Here is a 12,223-nt window from a genome sequence, read left to right as displayed (position 1 = left end):
TTTTACACAGTGCAGAAGTTGTCCACTGCTTTTCCACAGCACGCAGCTGCTGTCACACAGTGCTCATGATGGGGAGACCAGGAGATTAGGGCAGTGCCACCTTGCTTCACCACGTAAGACTACCCGTAGCTAAGTGGGGCCATATATACTGCGCCAACAGCTTCAGAGCAGTTTTACCTGTCTTGTGCTCTCTGTAGCCCTTATTTCCTATCAAGGTCCTAAACCAGAAGTGTTTTTTTGTGTTTGTTTGTTTTTTGTCATCTTCAGTCAGATAAAAAGAGGTGACAGAAAACCACCTTGTGTTCTGTTACATTAGCTTTCTTTAAACTTCTGGCTTTTAAAATCCTAGTTCTGCTTTTATTTTTCTTTTCTTTTCTTATTTTCCAGGTCTTTTCTTCCCTATGGTGTAGCAGCGCAGGCGACCTGACAGCCGAGCCTGTGGCATGAGTCCCAGCATGACGATGCTGAGCTCCAGACAGGAGGCTCCCAAGAAAAACACTGCAGCGAGACAAGGCAACCCTACACGCCTGCCCACACTTAGCAGCGCTGCCGTGGCGCTCCTGCTTGCCAGCTCGCTCTATCTGCTTCTGACAGAAAGTTTTCACTCTCCGACAGAAGGTTTTGCTGTACCCACGGGCATCTCGCAAGTTTGTCTGAATTAGAAGGCTCTAGGATCCCGGATTCAACTTCTCTGGAGAAGCGTGGATCCTGCTCCTGAAGCAGTCTGCGTGCCTATCGCTACCCTCGAGTTGCTTCTGCTCGGCGACTCTGCCAAGATGTACCTCGCTGAGGACCTCCTGTAAGTGGCAGCTCAGGGCAGAACCACCACTATTTTCGCTTGGAATTGCCGAATACTTCACTCACCCGCCGTCACCCCTGTCCGGCTGAGGACCGCACAGAATATTAGGCACAATGAAACTCCAGGGCAGAGGCAGGAAAGGTAAACCTCACTCTCATTAGCACGTTAATAGCTCGAACTGAGTAAGGACTACCCAGATTTTCCTCCCCCTCTCCCCCCACCGCCATTTTTTACGGACCCAACAAGCGCTCCCCGCGGGCTCCGCCGCCTCGCCCTTTATCCCGGGCTGCTCGCATCGCCGGCCGCGTCCCGGCCAGACGTGCCCTCGGCCGGCACGGCACGGCACGGCACGGCTCGGCACGGCTCGGCACGGACCGGCACGGGGTTAGGCGGGCCGGGGCAGGCGACGGCGAGCCGCGAGCATCGAGCCGGGGCCCGGGGCCGGCGGGACGGAGGTGAGAGGGGGCGGAGAGAGCTCGGAGGTGAGGAGGGGGCAGGACGGACGGGGGGGTGCCGCGGTGGGCCAGGGCCGGCTCCGGGAGCGGCTCCGGGACCACCCCGTCCCGTCCCATCGCACCCAGCCCCGCCCGGGCCGGCCCAGCTCCGGCGCCGCGCGGCCGGCGAGGTCGGGGTCCGCGGAGCGCCGGAGTGGGGAGCGGGGCCGGGGGAGGTAGCCGGCTGCCCCCCACCCCAGCAGGTCGCCCCTGTCGCCGTGTCGCGATGGCGGCGCCCTCCTGCGCGGCCACCTGGCGCCGCGGCGCTGCCCCGGGCTCGCCGGGGGCCGGGAAAAGTTTGGGAGGCGGCGGCGAGCGCAGGAGGCGGTGCGGGGCCGCGGGGCTGAGCTGCGGCCCAGCCGGGGCTGGTGAGTTGCAGGGGGTCCTCCCGACGGGGGTGCGCGGTGGGGGGCGCCGGGTTTGGGGCGGGGGGCGAGGGAAGCCTGCCTTCGTCCCACGCGCGGCCGTGCGGGACCGGGACCGGGACGGGCGGGTGGGTGCGTGGGTGCACGCGTGCTGCCGGGCACTGCGAAGCGCAAACCGGTGTCTGAAACACGGACGCCAACAAAAATAACCGCTCATTAAAGGCTTTTCCGAGGCCGAAAGCTGCCAGTACGTTCACTTCAAAAAAAAAAAAATTTTTTTTTTTTTGGAAGTTTATTTGAGTTGTCGAGGACATTGTTCTGCAGCAGATGTTTGTTGTCTAAACTCCGTTTACATCCAGCACGGCATAATTTCGTGGTGGAAATGTGTATTGTAATGTGCTGTGGTTCTCAAAAGCCTTTCCTCTTCTAAAATTTAGCACTGCCAGGGTGTGCCAGACAAATTGCACGTATTTACTTTTCATCTGGAAAGGCTTTAAAAATAAAATATACAGAAGTTTGGCAGTGGGTATGCATTCTTGTCTTTCCCTTTGCCTTGCTTTAAATTGTCATTTGTGGCCAAAGCATATGGCTGTGTGTGAAAGAGAAGGGAGAGCAGGAATGTGTGTGCTGGTGTTGGTGGTGGGGGGTGGTCCAGCCCCTTTGGCCAAGGCTTTTTGTGGATGTCTGGAAGGTAGGAAAATACGGACTCCAGCTGAGCTGCAGTGGGCGTACTGAACATATTGCTTTGTATGTTCTTGTGAAGACAAATGTAGGAAGCCGTGAGTTAAGTCTTGTTCTCACTTCTGTTGACTTCGGGCTATCGTGAAAATTAAGAGTAGTTTGGCACACTGTTTTGAAGAAACAAATTTATTATTTTTCCTGCTCTGAAGTACCCAGTGACTCCTGAGATGGTAAAAGCCCTCAGCCCCTTGTTGTGCTCTTACAGGAGTGCCTGTTAGGAGCTGAGGGCAGAAATGCTGAGGGAATAGCTGCTGACAGGCTTGGCATCCACATTACTACCAGCTTCCCATTGCCTCCTGGCACCTGTGTGGAGCTGGTGAGAGGTATGGCACTGCATCCCTGCCTGTGCTGCTGTGTGCTGGGGCTGGGGAGGGTGGTGGAGGTGCCCCTTTGCCATTGGGCAGGGCAAGGCGTCTGCACAGCGCTGCCCTTCCCACGGCACATGCAGGACAGGAACCGGCACCTGCAGGACAGGAACCGTAAGTACCCTGTCAGACCCCAGGGACGTGAGCCGTGGTGGAGAGACCCTGCTCCAACCTGGAAGGGTGCTTGACCCTGTTAGGACCCTGGAGCTCTGCAGAAGACCACACAAATAGCTATGGGAACCACAAAGCGTAGCAGTGGGCAGGGAGATTTCCCAGGATGGGCACATCATGGGCTCAGCCGACTGCTCCCTCCATCCACAGAGCAGGGAGGACAAAGGTCAGCCAAGCAGCTGAGGAAGGCAACTGAGTTGTCCTCCACAGACTCTGACTCTCAGTGTCGTAACACTTCCTTTATTTGAGCAGTTTGGTGAACACTGCTTTGGCCATCACATCCGCACAAAAGCATAGACGGGTTGCCCCTGCTCTGCCAATAGGTTTACATTTCTAGTGGTACCTGGTGGTGCAGCAATAGGGACTCTGTTTCCTTTAGGGGGAATAAAATGAATTTCCAGCAGTATTGAGCGCTCAGGATATTGAGGTACCTAACCAGGGGAATGCCCAATATGCACAGACATGCTCTTCAGGTCCTTTTTTTAGTATTTCAAGCTAAGGACCATACTTTGCAACTAGTAAGTAGTCTTCTGTGTGTGTGTCTGGGACAAAGACTTTTTGAGGAGTAATTTGTAGGGCTGTCATGAAGCAGTGGTTCAGATATCCTGGATCTGACTGGTGCTATCTTGTTACTATAATATACAACCAGCCGTATTCTTGCTAACTGCTAGAAAATGAATGTTCTTTTTGAGTTACTGGCTACAAAGGAGGAGAAAAAAATGAAAGCATTTTTTAAAAAGTAGCATGGCTGAAAGATATTACCTTGAAATGATGCTGCCAGAAGGAAGTAATTTACTACATTATTATTTATATTAACTTTCAAGTGGCTGGTGAATGAGATTCATTCCCTGAGCGTCCTGGCAAATACTGTTACAGCCTCCAGTGCCTTGCTGCTGGGCTGTCAGAAGCAGATTTACTTTTGTGATACTAAATTTGCTGTAATAATTTTAAGGGAAGAAGTAATTACGAACAATGGAAGAGACCCAGTGTGATTTCTGCTGGCTAAGTACACTGTCCATGCCTTCAGCCAGGGGAACTGGTACAGCGCCATAGCCTTTAGTAGAGTCGTGACAGTTTACATCCATGGAGATATGGCTGATACAGTCCTATGTCTTGCATATCATTTTCCCCACAGAAATAAACATATTTGTTCTTTGGTAGAGAAGTACGATAACTCTACTTGGAAGAGGCTTACAGAAGCACGTATTTTGTTGCATGTGGTGCTGAATACGATGCTCTCAGGCATTCTGATGAGTATTGCTAGTTAAGCTATTGTTAACAAATGCTTTTCTAATAAAATATAGTTGTTTATTGTACAGTGGAAAGCACTTGCAATTCATATGAACACAGTGGCATCTTGTTATAATCCAATACAATGAAAGACTGTGATAATTTCTGTGACAGCAGTGTGTAGATTTTAACTGAATTACAATTAGATTGAACCTTAGCTGAGGTGAAGTTCTTCTGTTGAAGAGCTTCACTGTTACTGTGCTTCAGAAGAAGAGTCAACAACTTGAGGGCCAATTTCTGCTCCTTGGAAATGAATGAGGGGGTTGCCATGATCTTCAGAGAGTAGAAGACCTGCGACACTAAGCGACAACTGTGTTTCTTGGATGATGTATCTCTGTCTCCCTGTGGGTCTCGTCACCAAAGCAGTTTGGACCTAAAAAAATAGAATGGGCAAATAATAGTAGTAAATTACTCTCTCAGAAAATCATTTTAAAGCACCCTGAATGTATAAATGAATTCAAGTCATCTCACCATAGGCTTTTTTTCAGATAAATTCTCTTCTGACTGAGAGAATCCAGGAAAAGGAAGGGTGGGAGAAAAATGGTGTGGGTCATCCTTTAAATCCCTTTACATTCATCTGGGACCTGGCTTGCTCCTCCCCTCTTTCACGAGGCACTTGAAAAGGTATCTCCCACTCTTCAAGTGCCCCGGCCAGAGTGCTGGAATAAGAGCAGCTCACATGCTTTTGTGATCTTCAGAAACCTGCGTGTTTTCCAGTGGAAGTACAAACACTTCTGTGTTAAACCTAAGCCTGCTGACAGTGTGCTTGCTATGTTACACAGAATAGTAAATAAGAGATTCCTTAGGATGCACAGGCCACAGCTTGAAAACTATTGTTGTGCTGGTAGAGGCTGAAATCTCACTTTCTTCTCTTGATACCCTTCTTTTGAAAGATTCTTTCACAAGTTTAGGAAGTGTTCATGACCTTTGTGTAAATAAAGAGTCAGGAGCTCTCTTCCCTAAACTAAGCTACTTCATTTGGGGGCAAAAGAAAGTGACCATCCTGCCCATCTAGCACAACTTTTTTTTTTTTTTAATTTTTCCCAGAAAAAAAATGAAACCTTTACAAATTTGGTTCCAGTGGAACCAGTTCTCTTCTCATCCCTCTCCTGGCTTGGTTACCAAGCTGAAAAATTGGCTCTCAGTTCAACCTCACTGCATACATTTGAGGCAAAAGCACTGATTCTCATTGGAGTATGCAGCCCCTAAACTGTAATGTTTCTGGTAAAGTAGTAAGTGCTTCTGGCATCTCCTGATATTTTTATAAAGCTGTGCAGATCTCTTTGAATATTTATGCATGGCAATGGAAAAAAAAAAAAAAAGCTGGGAGAATGAATCTGCTGTGAAAAAGCAGCATAGCAAAGTCCATGGGAAAATGTTACAGTTAATCTAAGTCATGATTTAAAGAAAAACAGAAGTAAATTGAAAAGGATGATCTCTCATTGTATAATACTTTACAAAAAGTTAAATGGATGTCTTTTATACATATTTAAAATAGAAGAAAAGTGAACCAGAATGAAACATGATATTTAGAAAGATATGATTTACTTTTTTTTTTTCTTTTTTTTTTCCAACTAGTAGTAGAAAGCCAACTAATTTGAATTGGAAATAGGATTGGTTTTGTGATGACTGGCTTTCAGAGCACCTCCTTAATTGTTAATAGAATAATTTTGTATCATTAAGGGTGGGAAGCTATCTTAGGCATTGGCAGTGTGCACATTTGTGTCAGTGCTTACTTTCTCAGGCTCTTTAATACTGAAGGTTTGCTTGGGGAACAGGATCAAGCTCAGAAAGCAGTGACTTTGCTGTACTACTGCTCAGGCAGTAAAAGTTGGGTGGTGTTTTGGTAGTGCCACATACACTCAGGTCTTTTTGGGAAGGAGTAAGCCAGTTGCTGTGAATATGTGCTTGCCGGGAGCTTTTGCTAATCCTTATTGACACTACTGCATATTTTTCATATGGAAATTTTGTAGGAGGAAACACTTATTAGCAATTCTCCACATTGGCATCATACTTCCACAGCAAGAGCTATGGCTTACCCACCACTGCCTTGGTAAATGCACAGCAATGCTAGACTTCGGCACCTCATTGTGGTCAACATCCCTCTTGGCTCCGGGGTTTGTGTTACAGCTTGAGCATCCACACAGGCTGTGGGTGACGTGCAATGACAGTGAAACTTACTTTGCATTTGTTGTTTTTATTTTCAGGGCCTGGTTTCTGAGCCATTCTCCCAAATTAACATGCAAGACTCACTGGAGCTGGGGATACCCGCTGCCTGCCCAGAGGAGTACTTGGACGAACGTGGCTTGATCTCCCTCTTGTGGAAAATTACTGGAACTAAATTCTTGTGATACTGAAGAAGAAATATCCCACATCAGCTCATAAACGATGTCAGCAGTTACTGTGCCCCCTGCTGATGTTGTTGGCCCTCAAGCAAGTGAAGGGATGGACTCTCTGATCGTACTGCATTATAATTACACAGGAAAGCTCATTCTAAGGGAAAAGGCAACTGATAAAATAGACCTGACCACTATTGCATTTCTGATCCTATGTAGTTTCATAGTCCTGGAAAACTTGATGGTGTTGATTGCCATATGGAAAAACAATAAGTTTCACAACCGCATGTACTTTTTCATTGGCAATCTAGCTCTCTGTGATCTTTTAGCTGGGATTGTTTACAAAGTAAACATTCTTATGTCTGGGAAGAAAACTCTGAGCTTGTCCTCAACAATCTGGTTCATTAGGGAAGGCAGTATGTTTGTTGCACTGGGAGCCTCCACCTTCAGCTTACTAGCAATAGCTATTGAGCGGCATTTGACTATGATTAAGATGAGGCCTTATGATGCAAATAAGAAATACAGAGTGTTCCTTCTCATTGGAACATGCTGGCTTATTTCGATTTCCTTGGGTGCCTTACCCATCCTTGGCTGGAACTGTATAAACAACTTGCCAGATTGTTCAACCATTTTGCCTCTTTACTCCAAGAAGTATGTTGTGTTCTGCATTAGTATCTTCATAGCCATTCTGGTGGCCATTGTTATCCTTTATGCACGCATCTACATCCTGGTAAAGTCCAGCAGCCGAAATGTCACTAACCACAATAACTCGGAGCGGTCCATGGCACTCCTTAGGACTGTTGTGATCGTTGTTAGTGTCTTCATTGCCTGCTGGTCTCCGCTGTTCATTTTGTTCCTTATTGATGTAGCCTGCAGAGTCAAGGAGTGCTCTGTCTTGTACAAAGCCAACTGGTTTATTGCTCTGGCGGTCATCAATTCTGCAATGAACCCCATCATCTATACTTTGGCCAGTAAGGAAATGCGTCGGGCTTTCTTTCGCCTTGTTTGTGGTTGCCTGGTGAAATCCAGGGTAGCCAGATCTTTGCCTATTCAGCCCACGCCAGATCACAGTCGAAGTAAATCCAGCAGCAGCAATACCCAGAAGCCAAAGGAAGATTTCCCTCAGATGAGCATTCCCTCGTGTGTCATTGAGAAGCGTGAATCTTCATTTCACAACGGAAACTTCTGTAAGTAAGGGACTCTTCAAGTCAAGGACCTTTCTGTGGCTTAGAATTAAACTACAAGTGTAGTTTAAGTATTCATGCACTTAAATCATAGGGGAAAACACTAACCACTTATTTAACTTTGAGGACTTAATTATCAACAATCATTTGCTTTGTGTGTTCTTTCAGTAACACACCTGATTCAGAAAAGCTTTCCGTGCTACCCAACAGCCAGTACAGAGTCCATGTACATCTATTGACATTGTGCACCATGATGGCATTGCACGATGAGGTTGCATTTGGCACCACCTGATCCTGCAAGACATCAAGAAAACCTGTTAACATTCACTAAATATTCATCTAATAAACGTAACTTCAGCATTCACTAAACGCTGCTGATAATCAGAAAATGAGCCTGATTATTGCCAACTGGGAAAAAAGCTCATTACATATATTGGGGATTATAGTTCTGTATATGTATCTTGCTGTTATGTTAATGGCCTTACTTGTATGTGGTATAAATAGCTGTATATTTGTACGATTCCATATTAAAAAGTCAATGTTTGGTTAGAGTTTACAATATTTTAAACATTGTATTGTAGTATAGAGTGTAAGGTGACAAATTATTCAAAAAGATAGATGTGTTTTGAAGGGGATTTTTAAAATACATGAAGTAGTAGCTTTAAACTGACAGGAACTTTAACATGCCATATCAATGCAGTACATTTGTTTTTTCCACTTAGTCAAACTTTTCATGTTTAGTGAAAGACAACATACATGATAGTTGTCACTGTGACATTTCACAACTTTTAAAAAGCAGTAGTAAATAACCATTAAATGAGGTTATATATGTTTTCTATTTAAAGTAGTTAAAATGTGACCCATCAATACATGTATCAAGGGTATGTACTATTTCAATGCATATATTTTTACTTACTATTTTCAATGTATTTAAAAATGTATGTCAAACGTATGTAAACCTGTGTACATTGTGAATGCACTACCTAAGCTGAGATTCTTCAGTTCTGAAGCAGAGACGTATCATTTCAGAAAGCAATGAACCACAACCTGGTCCTTGTGGAGTTCCTCGTTTTCCCTCCAGGCACTACCACAGCATGGGATTGTGTTGTAGCTTCTCCCTGGGAAGAAGCCCAGCCAGTAGGACAAGATCCTTTTTTTCTGGCAATGGGACCTTATGCTTTTACCGTCTCTGAGCACTTTTGCAGATACAAGAGGGAAGATGCGGTACAGCAGGGTCATGCTGAAGGGCATATCTCCATTTATACCTGACCCTGCCTTGAATATGGAATGATCTATTCAGTTTGGATGATCTTTCAACTTTTCTGGAGCCCCAGAATCATTATTTTGAGGGGCTGTTCCACAGAAACCTGTACAAAAAAAGGTTTGTGGTTTATCACTGACTTACCAGCCTCAGTACAGGATGCTGTTCAGCATCAGGGGGGTTCCCTAAGACTTAGAGTAATTAAGACTTCATAAACATCTGGTTGCAAGTCTCCATGGAAGTGGCCCATGGTACTTCCATCAGTACTAGTACTTTATAGCTGGAGGCTTCAGTGTAGGTTTTCCCTTCACTGGAAGGGAAATTCTCAGATTAGTTCTCAATGTAAACATCTAACTTTCTTGGGCTCCTTTGAAGATTCCTGCTTAATGCCTCCAAACCACACTTTGCCTTAAGCATAATCAGAAGAAGTTGAGGCTTTTTAATTAACAACTTGTAGGAGCTCATCCTTGGCTTTACTCCTGTCTTAATCATTTAAACAGCAGCATAAAGACTCTTTCAAAGTACGTACAGTGTGTAAGTGGTGTAATGTGTGTAGCAAAAGCCTTTAAAATGTAGAGATTTGCATTGTGATTATCTTACAAGCTAGCAGTCTACTTGTAAATGTTTTATGCTGTTAGAAAACAGCAAGAACAAAGAAGAATATAAAATGAATTTGAATGAACTGTGAAAGAGAGTAGAAAATGGACAACTTCTACCAAAAATGTTGAAAAGAAGTGCATAGAGATTAAAAACAAACTAAACTAAGCTAAGCATGAACAGGAGCATGAACTGCAGATACAGGCTAGGTCAGCAGCTCTGTAGCTTTGTTAGAAATAGAACTGACAACATTGCATTGTTGTGGCTTAGGTTTTTAGATGTTACAGTGCTATTTGTCTGTATTCTCAATCTTGAAGGTCTCCCTTGAAGTTGTGATTTTGAAAACTGCCTGCTAAAATATTTGTGTGCTTCCAAACGTTAGCTCATGAGGTGATGGCACGTGGCAGCATTCCTTGCTATTTGTAGAGGAGATAGGCCTTAGCAGGACAACTGTTTGAGAAAACTTTGTGGCTGACCCCACACCAACCCTCACATTGTGTTGTAATATGTGATTCTCCGTATTTAGGTGAAAAGTAAAAAATGAGTATTTGTAGTGGCCAAAGTCTAGGAACGTGCCTGTAAAAGTGAATTTTAACATCTGGATGCTAGTCTTAGCTATTTGTTAGAGTTGATGCAAGGTGCAAGCAACTGTTTGAGGCCATGTGATTGCGTGTCAATAAAAAAAAAAAAAAATCACTCCACTTTGATATCTGTCTCTTATTTTTTGATCTGGATGTTGTTTTGGTGTTTTATTTATTTTGTTTTGTTGTTGTTGTTTGGTCTTTTTTTTTTTTTTTGCTATACTTTAAGCAGATTCCTAATACTCATGGGTTCACATTAAACACTGATAATATATCTAAAGAGATTTTTTTCCAGTGGGTACATCCCACTTGGATGTGTTAGGTAAAACACAGGTTTGGGAAGATTTCAGACAAAAATTTTAGAGTAGGGTAAATTGAGGGCTTCACAGTTCTGGACCATAACCAACCAGGAAGATTCCCTACCCTTGAAAATGTAAAAAGATAGAGGATAAGCTTCTTTTCCCCTAAAATTTTAGAAAATTCCTTAAAATGCTGCCCAGAATCCAAGATTTTTATTATCTAGGCTGATTTGAGCATGCTAGAAATCCAAATCAGATCTCCCCTTCATAAAGGATTCTACATGGAGCAAAAACCGTAAAGCAGAGTCACATTTCATTCATATTATTTCATGAATTAGAATATTTATTTTGGTTCCATATTACAAAAGAAATGCAAATCCAACCACCGAAGGAGATAAAAGTTTTCATGAGGAGCTTTCACCAGAGTCTTTTATTGCTGGCAGTCTTATAGAGCATTTTCAACTCATTAGGTACCATAAACATTTGGAAAACGTATATTTAAATCCCAGACCTTTGAACTGAAGTTGTCATGTAGCAGTCATCTTTTCAAGGAGCGTAAAAAGGGTCTGGCCTTCCATAGAAAACATAGATTTAAATTCTAGGTTTCGTGCCTGAAAGCACTATTTGTGAGAGCACTGTCGGCTGTGGCTCTGCCGCCCCTGGAGCTAGAGGAAGGCTCTGCCTCTTCTCCTGGGAGCAGACTCGGACCCTGGGCTTGCCCACTCAGATGGCTCACCGTGCTGGCTGCCGCACACAGCGGTTCTGTAGAAAAGGCACATTTGACAATAAGCGACTGTAGTTAGGGTGTAGCATTGCCTTAAGCATTCGTTATTTCCAACTGCTTTAGTGAGGAAATGGAAAGAACACCTGGGCATAAAGCGCCGGGTGCCAAAAAGCTAGGAGCCTGAGGGCAGCCAATCTGCCCCTGCCCAGCTCAGCTTTGCTGGCATCAACCCAGCTTAATGCCATTTAACCCAGCATTTCCAACAATATCATTAGATAGATCGGCCCCTTAACCATGCTGGGAGCTGTGGACCCAGTGGCCACTTCGGGCCTGAGGGCAATCCCTTCTCATGGCAAAACTCATAGGGCAAGCACGACAGCAGTGATCGGGGGTTTCTGCTTGGCCACTACTGAGGCATGAGGCTAGCTGCAGCCCTGAGTGAGCTGCAGGCACTGTGAAGAGGCATGCTGGCACCCCTGAAGCTTTCAGAGCTGCATTTCTTCTCTCCAAGAGCGATGTAACTTCCCAAGGCATCCCCGGGCTCAGCTTTTCTCCAAATGGGTAAGAGGGAAGGACTTTTACAAGGTGCCACTCTGGTGTTGCAGGAAGGGGATTTGGGTACTGTCGGCCCAGCTAAGCTTTCTTCAGAGGAAAAGGCTTTCTCTGCTCCACAGCACACTAAATAGCTGCTCTTGCATGGGCCTTGTCCTTACTGTCACTCTCCATGGAAAGACCATGGAACTGGCTACCATCACCTACTTAGTGTGCCAAGCAGGAAAGCTACCTTTTCAAGTGAGCACATCATCTGCCCCAAATGTGTGGGCCTGTATGATTAATTATGTGTATCTTGAAAATGTTATTTGGCAAAATGGAAAAATGGAAGTCAAAGGTGCCTCTGTGAAAGTAAATAGAGCTGCTCTGCTGTATAGTCAGTGTAACCGAGGTCAACGCCCTCACGTGTTACCTCATCCTCTAACATTTTTGGTCTCTGTTTCTACTGAGGGGAGTAGTTCATT

General features: G+C 45.0%; 1 protein-coding gene across 5 annotated transcripts; it reads left to right on the top strand.

Moving 5' to 3' along the window:
- The first annotated feature begins 466 nt into the window (after positions 1-466).
- S1PR3 (sphingosine-1-phosphate receptor 3) lies at positions 467-10,299 on the top strand. 5 transcript variants are annotated; one of them, XM_013195438.3, is made up of 2 exons: positions 467-940; positions 6,433-10,299. In XM_013195438.3, exon 2 carries the CDS (start codon positions 6,614-6,616, stop codon positions 7,754-7,756), a length of 1,143 nt encoding a protein of 380 aa, XP_013050892.1. In that variant the 5' UTR covers positions 467-940; positions 6,433-6,613; the 3' UTR covers positions 7,757-10,299. The 5 variants fall into 5 exon arrangements, with proteins under 5 accessions (XP_013050892.1, XP_013050893.1, XP_047902067.1 ...); XM_013195439.3 differs by having other exon boundaries at positions 481-799; XM_048046110.2 differs by lacking the exon at positions 467-940 and adding an exon at positions 1,034-1,254.
- Positions 10,300-12,223: the final 1,924 nt, after the last annotated feature.

Source organism: Anser cygnoides, chromosome Z (genome assembly GCF_040182565.1).
Source record: "Anser cygnoides isolate HZ-2024a breed goose chromosome Z, Taihu_goose_T2T_genome, whole genome shotgun sequence".
NCBI classification, from domain to species: domain Eukaryota; kingdom Metazoa; phylum Chordata; class Aves; order Anseriformes; family Anatidae; genus Anser; species Anser cygnoides.
This window is presented reverse-complemented; position numbering and strand designations above follow the sequence as displayed.

What these genes read in the sequence shown, in the direction of transcription:
- S1PR3 (XM_013195438.3), top strand. Translation starts at nt 6,614, where the DNA reads ATGTCAGCAGTTACTGTGCCCCCTGCTGATGTTGTTGGCCCTCAAGCA.